Below are 20955 nucleotides of genomic sequence, written 5' to 3'. Positions count from 1 at the left end.
GCATTGGCAAGCATCACAGGAGCCAGTCAAACAATGGAACCACAGTGATGGATTCCATGTTTGGGCCTTGGTTGGTCGGTATGTGCTGTGGGTAGAACTCGTTGATCTTAATTTGGAAACTCTGAAATCTTTTTCTTGCGCATCAGGGTAGATTAAGCACTTGGAAGTGATTCACATCAGAGGTTTAGACTAGGTACATTCCACCTAAGAATTATCCTTAGTCCTGTAATTATAAAGTAGTTTGCCAAATGGCTTTAGCGCTGCACTGTGGAGTTAATGAGCACCAGAAAGCACAAAAGCACACACACACAACAGCAACTATCTGTTGGGTTAGAACAAGTCCAGTTCTGAGGGGAGTCTGGAGAAAATGTGTAAGGCACCTGGAATTCTGCACCTGTGTGGGTTAGGCTTGCCATTCAAAAGCCATTCAGCATTCTAGGGTGTTTCTGAACTGAATGCCTTATTTTTGCAGTGGTACAATTGACAAGTCTGGAGGGAAAATCCTGGTTCAAAAGGTTGCTGGACAATCTGGCTACAAGGGTAGTTTCTCCAATGGCATCCGATCGTTGTCTTTACCACGGTGGCGGGAGTCCTTCATTGTTTCAGGTATTTTTGTAGCTAATCTCTTTGTTTTTGGCACTGCCAGTTTTGGCAGAGCCAGTTTGGTGTAGTGGTTAAGAACGGTAGTCACGTAATCTGGGGAACCGGGTTCGCGTCTCCGCTCCTCCACCTGCAGCTGCTGGGTGACCTTGGGCCAGTCACACTTCCCTGAAGTCTCTCAGCCCCACTCACCCCACAGAGTGTTTGTTGTGGGGGAGGAAGGGAAAGGAGAATGTTAGCCGCTTTGAGACTCCTTAAAGGGTGTGAAAGGCGGGATATCAAATCCAAACTCTTCTCTTCTTCTTCTGCCATACTTTGAAAATTAAAAATCAGATGATCTGATTATTGATACTGAAATGTTGATACACAACTATTCTGGAAACATAGCTCTATGATGGGAAAGTCTCAGCATCCTTAACTATAGTCCCCAGGATTGTTTGGGGGCAGTCATGACTGTTATCAGTGATATAATAGTGTTTTAAATGTATAATGCAGATGTGGTTTAAGTCTGCAGGGGTTATCTGGAATAATTTTGCTTTGGGGTATTCTTTCAAGTAATTCAGACAAGCCAGAGATTGAAACCAGTCTGAACCACTTGAAATTCTTCCCCTTTACTCAGTAATTCCCACTGCAAATACAAAAATTGCAACAAGTCATCTGTGAGTGACATCTAAATAGCAAGCCAAGCTAAGCTTGAGCAGTTGAGCCGTAGCCATTGCAACTGAGCTCATTGTCTACAAGCCAAAAATAGTGGCATTTCAAAGTTTAAAACAAAAACCATACTGGCAGCGTGTTTCCACTTAGCAAACAATTAGGAGTGTGGGATTTGCCAGCTTGGCCAATCAGGATCTGTACAAAGACCCATAGAAAACAAAGAATTAGGGCTAGGAAGCCAAGCTAGGAAGCAAGATATTGTGAAGCGTGAAGAAGAGAGGCAAGTTCACAGGATTCAAATGATGAGGACACTAGGAGGTATGCAAATTGGCTGGTACTCACTTTCAGAGTATTGAAATGTGCTGGCTTACGTGCAAATGAATGACTCCATTCAGATCAATGAGAGCTCCCTGCTAAAGTAACGCAATCTGTTCTGGAGTTCTTTGGGGAAGTTATGGACATTATATTCATCTTAGTTTTCCATGTAGCAATTAAAGTATTCATTTAAAAAATGATCAAAACTAACTATATTGCCAATTTTTTCTTTAAAAAGAATGTATTTACACATTTAGGGTTAAAACGAAAAACCAAGGACTAGATGCTACATGGCAAGCCAATCTAATTCACTCCCTCTGCTTAATTACATGCTTAGTCTTGGGCATGTTGCAGTTTTATCACACATCGTCCTGAATTTCAGTTGTGTATATTTAAGCCCATTGAAATTAAGGAGCTTGATAGTGCAGTCCTATACATGCCTACTCAGATGTAAGCCACATTGAGTTCAGTGGGATTTACTCCTATTGGGTATATTTATTTATTTATTTAAACAAAATTTACATACCACTTGATTGCAGTAAAACATCTAAGCAGTATACACGAGAGATTAAAACTGTAAGATAAAATTCAGTTAAAACAGATTTAAAGATACAGTAGTGATTTAAACACATCTACAAGTCTGGCTAGGTCTGGCATATGATTGTTTGTTGCTATAAAAGTTCTTAAGACATTTACTTACCACTGTAAATGTTAAAAACATTTACCGTTTCTAAAAATGTTGCTTTATAATGTAGTTTGATGTGGGAAATGTCAAGAGGTAACATATGGTGTGGCACAATGAAAGGTTCATGGTTTGTACCAGACTATAACTGTCACGATCCCATATGTGGTTTAAATGTGAACTCAAATGTAGCTTACACACACATTGAATTCTTTCACTATTATCATGGTAAATCATGGGCTCTAAAAACAATCTGTAATGAAATGGAACTTGATTAAAAATTATGTATGTGGTAAATAAGGGGAACCACCTAGAGGCATGGGGTATTTTTGTGAGGTAGTGTTTTACTTGCATCCATGACATAAATCTTGGTTAGTTCAGTGGAATAAGTTTTGTTATGTTACCCTTGCAAACAACCACCACCTCAGGAGACATGAATGGCAAAGCAATATGAAGTTGCTTGTTCTTTAATATTAAAGCAGTTTTACGCATAAAAGGTACTAGGCCACCCACATGTTCTTTTGTACCACAGAGCAGCTGGCATGGCAGATCTTGCAGTGAATAATTGAAAGCCCTGGGGGAAATTGCAAAGGTCTAATTACCCGAAGGCTGATTTAAGAACTTATATTATGCTAAATATGTATATCTTATACTGCATTAGATATGTGCTGTAGATCTACTGTATTAAAATGTGTTTGCTTTATTGCAAGGTCATGTACTCTCTCCGATTTGGCTTTTCTTGTCTGTTTTTGTTTCTTTGTTTGTTTTCCACAGAGGGCAAACCCAAAAAAGGTGTGCAGTACCCATCAACACTTGAATATTCATCTTCCTCAAACACACCTGTTAAAGGCAAGTGTGTGTGTGTGTGTGTGTGTGTGTGTTGTGTTCTTCCATATACAGCTCCACCTGCACTATACATTTATATCAGCATCTTACTGCTTTAAGTAGTCATGGTTTTCCCCAAATAATCCAGAGTCCTCAAATTTGTTAAGTGCACTGAGAGTTATTAAGAGGCCCTATTCTCCTCTCAGAGCTTTTAGGGACTGGGAGCAAAGGCTGCTATATGAGACTCAGCAACACCATGCCAAGTGTCCAATAAAGCTGGTAGCAACCACTACACACAAACATCCCAAAGGAATGTGCGGCTGACACTAAATTCACAGCACCTATACTTTTGCATCTCTGCAAATGGCAGATAGCATTTTCTTTGATATTAATTCACTATATTTCTATACTAATATAGGAGGTTCCCAAAGGAAAGAGTATCGGACAACTGCAGTGCCATTACAAACTACACAAGGTGCATTTACAACAGCAAAAGCTGCTATCAGGACAACCGAATTTGTCAGCACAACTCCAAAGCCAGCGACAATCCCAACTACAGTCACGACAACCATCACTATCCAGGCAACTACTGGTGTAGCTACAAAGCCTCCAGTTGTGATTCACAAGGTCAGGGACATAGGTGAGCAGAATGGCAGAGGTCATAGTGGCTTAACAATGTGTTTGTGCTATAACAGGAGTGAGGAAACTTCAACCTGTGGGTCTAGTTAGGCCCCCCCAAGCTGTCACTTGTAGTGTGACGAGTAAAATCTCAGCACAGCTAAATTCAAAAGGAAGACTCTGGAGTGTGTTCAAGCCATGTTGTGAATTCATAAAACTCTGAAGTCAAGCAAAGGCTGCAAAGGATTGGATTTATAATTTACCTGATGCCGTAGACAGTTGGGTGGTCATACCAGGCAGCAAATCAGTATGCCAAGTTCAATGTCTGAGGGTCAGCTCACACAAGCAAAGTCCAAAATCCAAAGGTCAGGAAACAAAGTTCATGGTCAAGCCAAGTCCAAAGTCCAGTAGTCAGGATACAATACAGAGTCAAACCTGAAGCTCAGTCCTGTGGCAGTCCAGAAACACCCAAGCCAAAGCCCATCAACATGGGCGGTTGAGAAAAAACAGCCCCTCAGCTCTGCTTCCCTTTTGTAATTTCCATGCTGATTGCAGCATCTGGGCTTGATGAGGCAGGTGACCCTCACCTGCTCCAAGCCTACTTCAGCTGAGGAATCACCATCCTCCAAGAGCTAGTCAGCCCCACCTGGCCAAGTAGGGAGCTGGACCGTGGGCCCTTGCCTGTCTCAGCCTCCTAGAATGCCACTCCCGCTGCTCCTTACACCTCAGAGCCTGCTGTATTCATGGAGATAGGGGCCCCTCTGGCTCTGGTAATGGGTCTTGCTGCTCTGGTTCCTGTGCATTGACGTTCACCCCCTCCCCATCCTCTGCTCTTACAATTTAAAGAAGGATCATCATCTTCAAAGAACAGTGCACTTTGACCGTTTGTTTTCCATCACCTCATCCTCTGTTTTGCATACTGATTTTTCTCCTTTTCCATTTGCCATTTTGCTCTGGTTTGTTCTTAGGGAACTGTTTAGGGAAGCTTTTAATGTTTAATGGAGTATTATATTTTAATATTTTGTTGGAAGCCTTCCAGAGTGGCTGGGGAAACCCAGCCAGATGGGTGGGGTATAAATAATAAATTATTATTATTATTATTATTATTATTATTATTATTATTATTAGGTTCTAGCAACGTCCATCCAGCTTATTCCTCAGTGGCAGCTGTAGCATCAAGTAAGTACAGAGGCAGTGCATTGTCATACCAGGACTGCAATCCTAGGAAGCCCATTGAAATCAGTGGGTTTATGTCTGATTACACACCATGGGAATGTATTTACGGCCATCGTTTTATCTCTTTCACTAAGGAAAAAGTAGCTTAACTTCAATTATCCCTGTTTTATAAGATGTTCTCCATACCTTCCATCCATGCCATAGAACTACAGTTCCCAAGGTTCCCTGGAAAAATATAATGACTGTTCCACTAGTTTGAATCTTTCTTGTGACTAGACCCGTCTCTACATAACAGGGGTGGGGAACTTTTTTGGACTTCCATGTGCTGTTGGACTCCAGCTGCTATTAAGCCACACTTGCTGGGACTGATGGGAGTTGGAGTCAAACATCTGGAGGGGCACAAGTTCCCCATTCCTGCTAAGTAATCTCTCTCTCTCTGTAATTATTGTTTCATAAATCCTATATTTAATCTCAGTTGGTAGAGCATAAGAATCTTAATCTCAGGGTTATGGGTTCTGAACACAATTCAAAGTGTTGGTGCTGACCTTTAAAGCTTTAAACCAGGCATAGGCAAACTCGGCCCTCCAGATGTTTTGGGACTACCACTCCCATGATTCCTAGCTAACAGGACCAGTGGTCAGGGATGGTGGGAATTGTAGTCCCCAAACAGCTGGAGGGCCGAGTTTGCCTATGCCTGCCCTAAACAGCCTCAGCCCAGTATACCTGAAGGAATGTCTCCACCCCCATCATCCAACCCGGACACTGAGGTCCAGCGCCGAGGGCCTTCTGGCGGTTCCCTCACTTTGAGAAGTGAAGTTACCGGGAACCAGGCGGAGGGCCTTCTCCGTAGTGGTGCCCACCCTGTGGAATGCCCTCCTACCAAATGTCAAAGAAATAAACAACTATATGACATTTAGAAGACATCTGAAGGTAGCCCTGCTTAGGGAAATTTTTAATGACTGATGTTTTAATGTATTTTTAACCATTTGTTGGAAGCCACCCAGAGTGGCTGGGGAAAGCCAGCCAGATGGGCGGGGTAGAAATAATTTATTATTACTATTAAGGGTTTGAGTCACACGTTGGGCAAAAGATTCTTACATTGCAAGCGGTTAGACTAGATGACCTGTGTGCTTCTATGTTAAAAACTAAAGGATTAGGACAAGAGTCTCTTACCTCCTGCAGCTATAAAATTATCACTTTTAAAAAGAAATGTCTTTTAAAAATAGTTTTGGGAACTGCAAATAACATTTTCTGTTTTAATGCATATTTTAGGGCAGGTTCAAGCTGTACAAGGAAGAACCCAGAATCAAGGTATGTCCTAACTTAAATGAATATATATTTTCTTCATTTAAGCTAAGTTTAGTTTAAAGTAATCATATTTACTAATTACAATTTATGTTCAAGTTTATGTGTTGACCAGTAAAATATTTTTAAAGCATTCAGAGGCAGTTCCAGCCATGCAAGTAACAGAAATATCGCTCGACCTAATACAGGTAAAACCTTCTTATGATTTTAAAAATGTTTTCTGGTTATAAAAAGCAGCAACCAGAGCCCACTCTTAAAGAGGTTCTCTTGGAAGTAAGTTTCCCTGAGTTACCTACAATTACTACTTAGGAAATACACCTAAGAAATCCTGGATACAATTTAGCCCAAGTTAAGAATTTTAATTCCCTGTTATTTCAGTAGAAGATATTGAAACACATGCTCGACTCTCCCTGTGAAATCGCTGGGATTTAAAATAAAAAGATTTGGCTGGATTGCAGCCATTTTGATTTTGAAGCATTTCTGTATTGTTATTACTTATTGAATTTATATACCACCCTATACCCACTGGCCTGTAGTGGTCTGCTGGTTATCCTCTAAAGTTCAAACTACTTGAGTCAAGTTAGTTTGTAGGAGTTGAAATCCATAACCCATTTACATCACCAGAGCAGTTCTAATAAAGTGAACAGGACCGACCTGATTAAATCATGTAGAGATTGCAGCCCAAGCCCAGGAGACGTCAATTGACTTCCTTGTGACATTATGATAGCATTTCAGGCTCTAAATGCTGAGGAGCAGAGTGCCCATACTATTAAAATTTGCTGAAGCTAAACTGTTTTGACATACAGGGAAGTCCCTATTAATACTACCCCCATTTTAAAACTGGTGGTTCTTAGGTAATGAAATAGACTCACTAGAATTATGCCTCTGTGTATTAAAGTTGACTCTTTTGACAAACCACACAGGTCTTCAACGGCAAGAGCCAATTGTCTCATTCCGGAAGCCTTCCACCTCTCCTGCCAATCTGGGTAAGCTTCCCCATAAACCAAGGCACATTTTGACAGGATTTGTCACCTAGATTTCTCTGGGCTTGTTAGTCTGAACCAGAAGCACTACTTCCTCTCACCTTGTATGCAAAAAATATATTGTTTTCAACAGAGCAGTGCTTGAGTCATCTGAGTATTCTTTTACATCCAGTTCCCTATGTCTGGTGCTCATGATACCAAGCAACAATTTGCTTCATTTCAGGCAGTTTCCTACATATGCAGAATAAACTTTAGTCTTGATTAAAGTATTGTTCGTAAGGGCCTGGTGTTTCATTGCAGATCTGTACTGCAACATATTCTTGACATGATCATAGTGCATTAGTAGTGGGTTTAGCCTGCTTTGGTTTGTTCTGCAGCGTTTCCCAAAGCTATCTATGACATTATTGCTATCTGGAAGGGCCGTATTGCAATAAAAGCAAAAGCAAAAATAAATCAGAACATTTCTGGTTTAAAAAGTTATGGGATTTCATCAGGAAGTTGCAGGATATGTGGTTATTGGAAATAAAGCAAAAAAAACCCAAAAACCTTTGCAGATGCATACAGTATTGAAAAGGAGGTCACATATGACTGCCCCAATAGCATTATGAGCACAAATCACCTGTCTCACATCACAGTATCTGCCCAAACATTGGAGATTAAGGCTGACAAAAAACAACAACACAAAAGGCAATTTCCATAGTGCATCAGCCCCTTCTTTGAGAAACAATTATTAAAGGAAATGGGACAAGCCAAATACCCAGGAAAGAGATGGCTTGTCACTTTTTTGTTGTTGGAACAAGCAGTATGAAGAAAGCCACATAAGTACCCTCCTCAAAAGTTCATGTCAAAACTTTAAAAAAAATTCATTTGTTTCTGGCACAGAATGTCTCTTAACTTAATATTTCACTTAAGGAAGGATCTATCATATCCATGTCATGCCCTATTTATTCTGCTTATTCTCACATATACTTTATTTTACAAAGGGTCTCGCCTAAAGGAACAGCATTTGTTCTGTTAACTTCAGATTAGTTTGGGTTAGTGGTTTGCTTTTGTTTCTTTTACTTTTAAGTAATTACTGTTTTTCCCCTCTTGTGTGTGGAAGCTATAGAAACAGACTTGTGGAAACTGGGATCAAGCCTTTTTGACACAGGTAGTATTACGCAATGTTTTCTAATCACCAACTCTGTCATTTTAAGGCTTTCGATTGGAGCTGCATCTTTACCTGCCTCACACCAGACGTAGGTGGGCGTGGCTTGGGAGAAACAGCCTCATAGGCCAAATTAGCACCCCTAATTGCAATACCTAATTAAGTCCACAGACTAGAAGCTCCCCCACTTGCTGCTTTAGGAAGAAATTACAAGGCCCTTTTTACATGAGAAGCATTTGCATGCTATATGCAAGAAATCTACCTGTATGATCATCACACACATTATAAACTTCCACAGAACTGTTGTGAACAGTGGCTATCCTGAGTATGAATTGGGCGAATCCACACATAGTTTTTGTCCTGGGCTTTCGAGGCACAGGTCTGCACTTCAAAGCTACCGTATTTTTCGTCCCATAGGACGCACCTAGTTTTTTTGGGGGGAAATAAAGGAAAACATTTTTTCCTTTATTTCCCCCCCCCCCAAAAGCAGGTCGGGGAAACCGAACCAGGTTGAGGAACAGCAGAATGGCGGCGCTGCGCCTCCCTGCTGTCCCCCGAGCTTGTGGGGCTGGCCCATGTCTGCCCGGCGCGAGGGGCGCTCTGCATCAGGGCGTCCCGCCCGCCTGCCGGGCGGCAGGCTGCTATCTGCAGCGTGGGGAGCCCTGCGGGGAACTCCTGCAAGGCTCGCCACGCTGCGGATGTCTGCCTGGCGGGGGGGGGGGGCGCTCTGCTTCAGGGCGCCTCTCGCGCTGGGCGGCAGGCTGCTATCCGCAGCCTAGACATCCCTGCGGGACCTCCCGCAGGGCTGCCTAGGCTGCGGATGTGTTCCTGAAGCCTGGAGGGAGAGAGGGGTCGGTGTGCACCGACCCCTCTCGCTCTCCAAGCTTCAGCAAAAGCCTGCATTCGCCCCATAGGACGCACCCAGATTTCCCCTTCATTTTTGGAGGGGGAAAAGTGCGTCCTATAGGGCGAAAAATACGGTATGTGTCCAAGCACTCTTACTTTTGCAATTCACAGTTTGGGTTTCCAATGGATTGCTATTTGTGCCGATCCAATGGTGAGGAGTGGGTTTTTGCGGGGAAAGCTCCAGAGCAAAAAACAGAGCCACTCAGACATGGAGCTTTAAAGTATGGACCATGCCTGGAAAGGGTGGAGGAAAGAGTAGACAAGCCCTGACAGGAGCAAATGGAATGTAGGAAAAGAAAATTGCATTTATTATTATTATTATTATTATTATTATTATTATTATTAATACCCCGCCCTCCTCAAAATTAAGTGGGAACCCATGAATCATAACCATAGGGGTAAGGAATTAAAAGCTCACCAGGGCCCGGCCACTTGGGCTGGTCCCATATGGGCCGATAGAAAGAGCCAAGGAGGCCACTTACATACAGGGTCCTATAGAAAGAAGGGAGTCGACTGGGCCCGGACCAAAGGCCTGGCGGAACAGCTCCATCTTGCAGTCCCTGCGGAAAGATGTCAAATCCCGCAGGGCCCTGGTCTCTTGCGACAGAGCATTCCACCAGACTGGGGCCAGGGCTGAAAAGGCTCTGGCCCTGGTCAAGGCCAGTCTAACTTCCCTGAGGCCCAGGACCTCCAAAGTATTATTGTTTGTGGACTGTAAGGTCCTCCGCGGGGCATACCAGGAGAGGCCTATATTAAGCTATGGCAAGAGAGGCAATTTGTTTTCATACTTAGGTCTGCATGTGTGTGCTATTAAATGAAGCCTTTCTAAAAATCAGAAAGCAGAGAGTCACAGCTGAAGCGTGAGGTTCCAATGATGAATCTGCAGATGAGGGGTCAACGTTATGGAGGATCCTGCCAAACATGAAAGAGAAAGGGATTTTAACTTAATCCGCCCCAAAGCAGATTCATCACATGAATCTTGCAGGTTGTGTAAGTCATTGTGTTGCAGTTATTGAGTACATGTGCTTGTGAACACACCCTTAGTCCTATTCCATAATGTTTTAGCTATGCTTTGCCCCTTTCTTGTTTGCTTAAGTGGGAGAGTTGTAGTGCGAGGATGGGCTTGCATAGGCAATGCATCCATATACACAGGTCAGAACAGCCAAAAGGTTTACATTTCCAAGTTGAATCTCAGCACATGTATCAGGATGTTAAGAGATCACCATCAACAGAAAGTAAAAACACTCTAAATGTTCAGGTGGATGTCTGGATACCTATTTGCAGGCAAGATTATTCATCGCACAGCTTGAGGTGAGAAAAGGGAAATTTTCCAAGGGACCAGAATACAATAAAAAATTAGCTCAGTGATTAAGTTTGATGCATGCTGATTATCACTTCAAAGAGAATTATTTTTAGTTTGTATGTGACAAGTATTGCCTGAGTGGAGATTTAATGAGCCTGGACAGCTGTGACAACTCAGTGGTGAAAAAGCTTAATTGGCTTGCAGTGAAGCACCAAGGCAGAGTGAGGGAATATTCCCAGGACTGACAATTCAAAGGATTGACAATACAGTCTTCAAGCCAGCCTGGCAACCTAGAAGGGCTCACTAGAAAGGGCTGCCTTTTCAATGTATTGCCTTTTCTCAGTGATACATGATGGGTGGCATTTTTATTAAAAAGAACTATATAATTATCTAATTGCATTCAAGCAGTGGCCTGAAAGCCAGGCTGCAAAGGAAAGACCTCCCTCTACCGCCTCAGCTTAAACTCAAACTAAAGGGAAGTCTTCTTTCTGCACATAACTGTTAATCTCTTTCTACACAAAACTGCTCCATTTTGGGGAAGTTTTGCTCCTCTTTTCTCATGCTTTCTGAGAAGTTCTGCTTGTAGGTTTTTTCCTGCTTTTGCACACAGTGTACGAACCTGCTCTTCACGCCTAGCTGACCACATTCACAGAACTTGATTATTACATTGTCTCATGCTATGATCAATCATTAAGTAACAGACATCCCAAGCTCATGGAAAACAAACTGTACCTGCTCTCCATGCCTAGCTGACCGCATATACAGAACTCGATTGTTATATTGTTTGTGCCAATTAATCCCTAGTTACAATTCAATTAGGAGGCTTCACGCCTGTCCAGTTCTAGCGCAGATTCTCAGCCTCTCCCCATCAATGATAAATGATCACATGTAATCCCCACCTTTCAGATGTAATTCCCGCCTTAGTACTTATGTTAACCAATTACAAGTTTCTGTGTGTATGTATCAACCAATCAGCCACAGGCCCACCTGTGGCAATGCTTGCAATATTCAATAAAATAGGCTCTCAGGGCCCGCCCTGACAGACGCCTAGCTACACCTGCCTCTCTCGTCTCCCGTGATTTTTCATTTCTACACAAACAATGGCTGCAGCTGCAAAGTCAGAATGAGAATGCTCTCCCAACTCTTTTCCAGCTGTGAATCGGCACCAAATTCAAAAAGCACCAGACCAGCCACGAAAAGGAAGAATTAGGAGTGCAGCTAGAGCACACACTCAGTGCTTTCTTTTCAGTTTTATCTTGTGAATTTACCTGTCCATGACACCTGGTGATGGATGGGGAGGGTAAAGGCCACGGATTGAGCCAAGCCATACTGTGAGGTGAAGATTTCCTACTGCTGATCTAATTTTCAGCTTTCTAGAGGTGTAAAGTTCAAATAAAGATAAACACCACATGGACCACGTTGTTCATGTTTCAACATGAAATTGTTGTGGGGTAAATTCCATGTAGGATGACACAGTGCATAAACACAGTCTAATGTGCGGAACAGAGCCTTGTTAGCCCCATTTTGTGGTATGCCCCATTTTCTGGTATGCCCCTTGTTAGCCCCATTTTGTGGTATGCCCCAAAGTGCAAGAATAACTGGTGATAATTTACAGTTCATTGTGGCGAGACAAGAACTCCTTTCTATGTTTCCTCATGGCTCATGTAATTATCCCACCTCTTATATCAGCAAGTAGGGCTGTGAAGTTTAATCAGTAGGTGAATCAACCACACATATAACAGTCTAACATCCATGAATTCTGAAGTCAAAAAAGCTAGTAGCTACCACTATATCTCAGATGTATGTGGTACATTATTATTTATACCCTGCCCATCTGGTTGGGTTTCCTCAGCCACTCTGGGTGGTTCACAGCACATGTCAGAACATACTAAAACATCAAACATTTGAAACTTCCCAATACAGGGCTGCCTTCAGATGTCTTCTAAAAGTCAAATAGTTGTTTGTTTCCTTGACATCTGAAAGGAAGGTTTTCCACAGGGAGGGCTCCACTATTGAGAAGGCCCTCAAAAATATGATGATGTCATCATCTTATGCCCTTTGCATTTAATAACCGACTGTGTCATTATTGATCATTCCAGGTTTCAGTTCCAAGGAAGACGTGGTCCCCAAACCCCTGGAACCAGTTTCACAGGGAAACCCAAGTATGTGCACCAGCCAAGTATTGGCACCTGAGAGTCTGCCCTTTCAAAGCTTCAGCCATTGGGAGGAAGGGAGAGCCTTCTTAGAGGGCTTCCTCATTGTGATTTCTGGGGGAAGGGAAAGAATGGATGTATCAGGGTTCAAAGATGTCATCTGGGTTGCAGTGGAATCCACATTTTGCTAATGAGCTTAATTTTTGCTGAATCCATTCCTAAGTTAGCTGAAGAGAAATCACACAGGACTAGTTATTGGTTTTTACTGCTGCCGACTGAGCTGCTGTTTAACCTAGTTGTGATTTTCAAGATAATATAAACTGGATGTTTGAGGCACACATTTGCAAGAGCTGCAAAAGTTTGCCTAAAAAATCAGTGAAGCAGCCCAGGGTGTTACTCCTTTCATCCCCAGACAGCATGCTCAACGGGCAACCCTCCCTTTTAGCTAGAGGGTTTTAGTCCTGGAGCATAGGTAGGCAAACTAAGGCCCGGGGGCCAGATCCGGCCCAATCGCTTTCGAATTCTGGCCCACGGACAGTCCGGGAATCAGCGTGTTTTGTACATGAGTAGAATGTGTTCTTTTATTTAAAATGCATCTCTGGGTTATTTGTGGGGCCTGCCTGGTGTTTTTACATGAGTAGAATGTATCTTTTTATTTAAAATGCATCTCTGGGTTATTTGTGGGGCCTGCCTGGTGTTTTTACATGAGTAGAATGTGTGCTTTTATGTAAAATGCATCTCTGGGTTATTTGTGGAGCATAGGAATTCGTTCTCCCCCCAAAAAAAATATATAGTCCGCCCCCCCCAAGGTCTGAGGGACGGTGGACCGGCCCCCCGCTGAAAAGGTTTGTTGACCCCTGATCTAGAGGATCACTGGTCCCCTATCCTTGGTCTGTTGCCATGGTAAAACCATCAGGGGCTCCTGAGCAGTCATTATATATATCTGATTATACAGTAAGGTTTCTTTTTTCTGACCCAATATAGAATTCTATTTAAAGTGATGCTTTATGCTAACTTAGGGGTTGAACTGCTATGTTGTTGGACTGCAGTTCCAGTATCCATGAACATTGATTATGCTGGTTGGAGGTGATGCGATTTGGAGTTCAGCATCTGGAGGGCCGCAGATTCCCCATTCCTGTCTTAAAGTACAAACACAATTGGAGAGAAAGCTACCTGGTGTAGGGAAGCGTGGATGCAAGGCCAATCAGAATGCAAGGGTATCATAAGAACAGTGCCATTTTACTAGAAAGAGAGATGCCGGAACACACTATAAATGCCTCCCTCATTGTCTTAGAATGGCAATGGCATCCACCTGAGAGGTGCCAGAACTGAGTTCTCCATCAGACCAATGGTCCAGCACCCTGTTCTCCTCTCTCCCTGCCCCAGAGGCATTAATTTCATTCGCAAAACCTGCCCTCCTAATTCTTGCTCTTAATGCCATCAATATCAAGCTTAAATTATGGCTACTCAGGGACAAAATTTATGAATCACCTTTAAACAGCTGCAGGAAAGTGCTAATTTTCCTCCTAAAATAGCAAGGCCTCACCAGGTTTTATCACAGTTCTCCGCAAATAATTGCTGGATTTTGTCAGGGGTTTATGCTTCTGGAGCCAATCTTGTAATAAAAGGAATGCCATGCAGGAGCCAGGAACAATCTCAGCACACAGTACAAATCCTGATTCGGAGTAAGGAAGTTGGAAAACACACTCGGAACAAGATCACTCACAAAGGGTTTTGTAAAGGGCATGGGGAATCTTTATAAGCCTGGCACCTCTTCAGTGAAATATACCTTTATTGGCACACCTGTCTTGGTGGGAGCAGTTTCAAAGAAAACCATACAAGAAGCCTGACTAGGAACAAAAACCATTAATTGCCATTTAAGCTTATCCAAATGTTGATCCCTTTCAAGGAAACGAGTATTTTCTCAGCAGCTTAGAGCAAAAGAAGAATAGACTGCTATTTCTTGAAGACACTCCTTGCAGGTCAGAATCAATAAATTTGGTTACTTAAAAAAAATAGAGAGAAGAGGTTGCTTTAGCTTTGGGTGTTTGTCTACTGTTCTGCGAGCCAAAATAGCAAGATGAGTGAGGACACGTGCATTTAAAAGACTACAATCAAGTTTTTAAATATCCAGACTGGAGAGGCAGATCTGAAAGCCACAAAGGAGATTATCATTCCTTGAATTACTTCCATGTCTGGCAAAATAGCAATTCCCACTTCAATAAAGAAGGAGATTTTTTGTTCCAGCACTAATTAAAGAACACTTTTTGTATGGGGGGGTGTTGTTGTTTTGTTTTTTGTTTTTCCCCCCAAATAGCTATACAAGTCAGAATGCAGGAATAGAGAATATAACCACAATGCACACTAAAATGCAGGAAGGAAAGAGAGGCACTCAGTGTGGTAAAACTTTCAGGTGGTAAGACTGCTGCTGGACTGTACCACTTCAGACTTGGTGAGAGGGGGGTAGAACACAGTGCATATAGAAAATTAGCAGAGAGGGGAAAATTCTTCTGTTGCTAACTCACAATATACTCATCTTATAGGCGCAAGGAAAATGTTGTTTATTAGTTTGGGTTTGTTCTGTAGAGACACAACTAATTATTCAACCTCACACCACCATCCTGAAGTAGCTCAGTCCGCATGAGTCACATATAAATAACTGCTTGTCTCAAGTGCCTCTGAAGTCCAAGTCTTGCAAAGTTGTCAAATCTTACACAATCATTTAATGACATGATTTGAATATGACTGCTCCTGATGTATTCAAATAGCCCACATGAAGCTCAACCCTCTTATACATCTTCTGAGAAGTTGGCCTCATTAGGTTCAAATGGGATTTAGTCCCAGGTAAGTGTGCATAATACGACTGTATCCTTAGTGTATGTGGGGACTCCTAAAAGTGCCTTCTGAGGTAAGCTTTCCTTTCATAGGTCTGTGTGATTTCAAGGTGGCCTGTATCAGCTGAGATAGCAGAAGTACAGTGGTGCCTCGCAAGACGAAATTAATTCGTTCCGCGAGTTTTTTCGTCTAGCGAATTTTTCGTCTTGCGAAGCACGGGGTCGGAAAAGTTTTGGAAAAGCTTCAAAAATCACCAAAAACCTCAAAAAAGGCTACCACACCGCGTTCTATGAGTCGCTCCTCGAAGTCAAGTCGCAACTGTATTAACGGTGTTAAGAAAAAGGAAACAAACGTTTTCGTCTTGCGAAGCAAGCCCATGGGGAAATTCGTCTTGCGAAGCAGCTCAAAAACCGCAAAACCCTTTCGTCTAGCGAGTTTTTCGTCTTGCGAGGCACCACTGTAGAAGGAAGGAAGAATCATAGTATTATAGAGTTGGAAGGAACCCCGAGGATCATGTAGTTCAACCCCTTGCAGTGCAGGAATATTGCAGTTGTCCCATATAGGGATCAAACCTGCAACCTTGGCAGATTGGGAACCATTGTTAGATATGGATGCAGTGTGCAGTAGATCATCCAGGGTTTCTGACTTCTGATTGTCAAACCATAGCAACAGCCAAACAACTTTCCCACCTAGATTAGCCTGCTGAAATGAAGTAAGTGGACCAAGACAAGAGAACTTTTAGGTTTAAGAACTGTAAACTTGGTTCAGTTCTGGTAATAAAAACACATTTCAAAGCTCAGACTGTGCTCCAAGGCACCATGTTCATGTGCATATCTTTATACTAAATTCTGGTTGGTAAAAATTGGGGGGGGGGTTGTGGGGGGGAGAAAAGTAGATTAAACAATCCTGAAGTTTCCCCAGCTCTGTGGATGGAACATTTACAGAAACAGAATTCTTTCTGAACAGAAACAGAAACACTAGTTCTTCTCTACTTGCCAAGTAGGGTTATTGTTATCTATGTCAAGTGAAGCTTTGTAATCTTTGGTAAATTTTGTGAATGATTGAGTACATGCTCTCTTATCATGGTTTGAGGTGTGTTTTTGTAGTCATGCAGGAGAAACACAAAATATATGCAAAAGGAACTCCCAAGTTAACTGTAATCTATTCTTTTTTCAGATTGCAAAGTTGATTTATCCTTCTTGATAGATGGCAGCTGGAGCATTGGCAAGCGCCGCTTTCAGATCCAAAAACAGTTCCTCAAAAATGTTGCTCAAGCCCTGGATGTGGGCCCAGCTGGTCCTCTTATGGGCATCATCCAGTATGGGTAAGAGAGTATGATGTATTTTCATAACATCTATGCTGCCTAACATCCATCTCCATGCCTGTGGCAACACCACAGGAACTTCTTGTGGCAAACTACTTAATACACTTTTTTTTTGTTCTACAGATATGTATCTCACATTGCTAGACTGCACCAGCACTGCATCATAAAAATCATCTATCTTAAGTTAGGACCTTGTTAGCTTATTTGATATATCCAACCATGGTCAAAATCCAGTCTTAATCTCCATTGTCAGAAAAATATTTCCAAGTATAGAGATTCTTGATTGTTCCACAACCTTTCTGCAGATCATTTGAATGGAGTGTGTAGACTACCATTTGAGAACCTCTCTAATAGCCCATACTTCAAGGATTATGTGAGTCCAACAACACTGGGGGAGACCGCAGGTTCCTCACCCCTCACCCATCAAGGGCAGTTGCCCCACCTACAAACATTTTTTTTGTCAAACAATTGATTTTAAAAAAGCAGCCACAAATGTAAGTTTCACATATGACATGTTTACACATTTCTATGAAAACACAGGAAAAATTCATGCGAAATTACTATAAATTACAACTGGTATCATTAATGTGTTAAGAGTTAATGCCATATTGTGTATGAACTTATTTTCCCGGGGATAACACAAAACGAAACTGCTCCATTTTCATTTTACAAATAGTGATGACCCTTCAACTGAATTTAACTTGAAGACCTATACAAACTCTAAGGATCTGCAAAATGCCATAGAGAAAATATTACAGAAAGGAGGATTGTCCAATGTTGGTATGTATCCTGTACAATACATCCACAGCTAATCAGTTTAAGAATCAAAAGATGTTGGTATGCTAGATGTTCTAGGCAGATTGAGGTCAAGACCACAAACTGTCCTCACTCATTTCTGGTTCCTCTTCCCTTAGTTTGGAAAATACTTTGTCTTCCAGAGAATCAGGATTTAATATCTGAAAGTTTTCTCTAAATAGCTTGTCCCTTTCACAGTGCAAATATAGCACATTGGTGAGACACCAACCACCATAGAGTTCCAAACAGAAAGTAAAATATCCAATACCTTAGTCAGTGCTTTTTTTCTAAAAAAAAAATGTTTAGGGGTACTACCATTTTCCTACTCATATTGAAATACTGCCTCTCAATGAGGCCAAACTTAGATACACAAAATGTTTAGGGGTATGCGTACCCCTGCTCCCCCCCCCCCCGAAAAAAGCACTGACTTTAGTTCAGTATCCCTTATTGCAAATCTATTCCCTCTTTCGGCTTTTAAAACATATCAGGCAGAAGTTAGAGACACATTTGACCAAGCAAGCAAGGAAGGAAGACACATACATACAAGAAGATTCCACGGCAGGTTCCATTATTGGATGAGGGATCGCATGCAGATGTGGGATGTGAATGCACAAATGAGATTTGCATCAGCTTTGTTATGCACATTTGGATGTGAGGCAACCATTTGACATCACGTGGCTCTGGTGGGGGGATATATGTCCATTTCCATGTGGACAGAAAAATGTATCCTCAACCAGCGACTTAGATTGAATGTGCATTGTTGCCTGTAACTAGATCTGGGCCACTGATGATTTGAGAGAATCCTCAAATTGTTGTTGCTCCTGTCCTCAATTTTATAGTTGCTGTTGTTAGTTATAGACAATAATAGGCAAAACAATCATATAAATGGCAAGGAGCTCAGGTTCTAAGAGATTTTAACGTTCCTTTTCATTGTTTTGCTCAGCAAGTTACAACTCTTACTCCCCCTCACCCAATCTTCATGCAGGGAGAGCGCTGTCCTTTGTTAACAAAAACTTCTTTGAGGATGCTAATGGGAACAGAGGTAGTGCACCCAACGTTGCTATAGTGATGGTGGATGGGTGGCCTACAGATAAAGTGGAAGAGGCCTCTCGGCTGGCAAGGGAATCCGGCATCAACATTTTCTTTGTCACCATTGAAGGACCAGATGAAAATGAAAAGCAGAATGTTATTGAAACAAACTTTGTGGACAAGGTAAGGGGTACATTGGGATCCATCAAGAAAGAGGCAAGATTTATTGATTCTGATGAAAGGTGGGATCTGAACTCTTCATCACATGTAGGCAAGTCAATATAAAAGTGAGACATCCTTGCCAGGCCAAAAACCCACAAGTATGAGTGAGCAAACTGGCTACCACTCTGTTCCAGCAATGTCCAGCTATAGCTATATAGTTCTCTCTTTGAAATATTCACATGCTACAATAGTCACCATATTGAGACTCAATACGGCAAAGTTTTACAAGATCCCCGTTATAAACAGGATGCATCTATGTACACTTAGTTCTTCAGTGGAGTCACACAGGGCAGATTATGAAGGTTCAGCAAGTGAGACTGCAAGACTCAAGCAATCAACTCACTTCAAAGCCTCAATCAAGTTGTGTAGTGTTAGATCATGTTTACTGGATCATGTTTACTGTGCTCTTGCCTCCAGTTTTCCTCCAAAACACACAAAAGTTCTGGATACACTTCAGTTAGAACTTATTCTCACAAGCTATGTAGTATAGGTCAGGTACTCATGACAAAATGCCTCTTCAACTGAGTGGTGTTAGTCTGGCATGTACGTAGTCTTTCCTGGAAGGTTGGCAAATGAGCCCAAGTTCAGGAAGCAAAGTGGACTTTGAGAACTGTCCTTCAGAATACATCTTTCCCCCCCTCCCTCTGGACACCCTTTCAGATAATTTTGTGCACTTTCCACTGTGTCTGTGCCATGAAATACATTTCCTATGAACTTCAAAGCCCCTTAATGCCTTCAACCTGGGAAGCCTCCAGACTGAATTGGACTGGCTGATGGTCTCGATTTCCTTTAGGTTTGAATGGGGGAAGAGCCACAGTAAGCCTCTGTGCACTTGCCAGACTGGGAAAGTAGAATGAGGCAAGAAGCCCTGTGTTCATACATAGTGACTTAATGGTAGCTGTATCTTAGAAAATGGAAATAACATTAAGACATGAGAGCAAACACGCCTGCAATGAATGTTAAGCCTGTTGACAGAAGTAGAGTCAATTCAGATGCTAGTTTTGCAATGTGGCAGGTACTCGATTAGCAAGTATAAATGCAACAGTCTACCATTTAGCTGCCTTTAAGCTGGATGTAGACCTCAACATCTAAGAAACGATAAGGGCGGGTATTATTCAGCTGTGTTTTCTACCAGTTTGATGCAATACCAGTTTGTCTCATAAAAACGTTTCATACATAGGGACAGAGCCGTCGTAAGGGGAAATCAATGACTGACAGTAATAAGTTGCCTCCATGAATTTTGCTGTAACTGCTCTTGAAATTCATTGCTTTTGTTTTCTCTCTTTCAGGCTGTGTGCAGGACCAATGGGTACTATTCCATCAATGTGCCCAGTTGGTTCAACTTACACAAAGTAGTGCAGCAGTTAGTGAAGCGAGTCTGTGACTCTGATCGCCTGGCATGCAGCAAGACCTGTCTGAATGCAGCGGATATTGGATTTGTCATTGACGGGTCCAGCAGCGTTGGCACTGGCAACTTCCGCACCCTCCTCCAGTTTGTCGCTAACATCAGCAAGGAATTCGAGATTTCCGAGACAGACACCCGCATTGGAGCCGTGCAGTACACCTACGAACAGAGGCTGGAGTTTGGCTTCGACAAGCACAGAACGAAGCAGGATGTCCTAAACGCTATCAAGAGAATCAACTATTGGAGCGGAGGAACCAGCACCGGAGCAGCCATCAACTATGCCTTTGAACAGCTCTTCAGCAAATCCAAACCAAACAAGAGGAAGATAATGATTCTTATTACAGATGGCAGATCATACGATGATGTCCGGGGGCCAGCTGCAGCGGCACATCAGAATGGTAAGCCAGAGGACCCTATAAACACCTATTTTAGGGGTAGGCAATCTGTAGCCCTCCAGAAGTCACAGAACGACAGCTCCCATCATTCCCAACCATAGCTTATACTGGCTGGAGGTGATGGGATTTGGAGTCCTGCAACATCTGGAAAATACTGAAGAACAGAAGAGTCCTGTTCCATCAGACCAAGGCCCATCTACTCCAGAACCCCTCATTTATTTTAAAAATAAAGCTTTGCATAAAGCACCCAAACAATGGGGCTCTGGATCTAGAATATGGCATC

General features: G+C 42.4%; 1 protein-coding gene and 1 long non-coding RNA gene across 2 annotated transcripts in view; one reads left to right on the top strand and one right to left on the bottom strand.

Moving 5' to 3' along the window:
• Window positions 1–2126, bottom strand: part of LOC309528017 — a 53041-nt gene extending 50915 nt beyond the window's left edge. The window contains exon 1 of the long non-coding RNA XR_014217472.1: window positions 1597–2126. This is a non-coding gene — a long non-coding RNA (uncharacterized lncRNA). The remainder of the gene's footprint in view (window positions 1–1596) is intronic.
• Window positions 1–20955, top strand: part of VIT (vitrin) — a 39973-nt gene that overhangs the window by 14468 nt on the left and 4550 nt on the right. Inside the window, 13 exon segments of the mRNA XM_082215136.1 lie at window positions 473–606; window positions 3026–3105; window positions 3497–3716; window positions 4823–4873; window positions 6143–6181; window positions 6307–6363; window positions 7099–7161; window positions 8261–8308; window positions 12614–12676; window positions 16679–16826; window positions 17503–17606; window positions 18607–18833; window positions 20162–20675. Of these exon segments, the coding sequence (XP_082071262.1) occupies window positions 473–606; window positions 3026–3105; window positions 3497–3716; window positions 4823–4873; window positions 6143–6181; window positions 6307–6363; window positions 7099–7161; window positions 8261–8308; window positions 12614–12676; window positions 16679–16826; window positions 17503–17606; window positions 18607–18833; window positions 20162–20675 (1748 nt within the window).

The sequence above is a fragment of the Podarcis vaucheri genome (genome assembly GCF_965113315.1).
Source record: "Podarcis vaucheri genome assembly, chromosome: 3".
Classification (NCBI taxonomy): domain Eukaryota; kingdom Metazoa; phylum Chordata; class Lepidosauria; order Squamata; family Lacertidae; genus Podarcis; species Podarcis vaucheri.
Note: the sequence above shows the minus strand (reverse complement) of the source record. Positions and strands in the feature narration are given on the sequence as shown.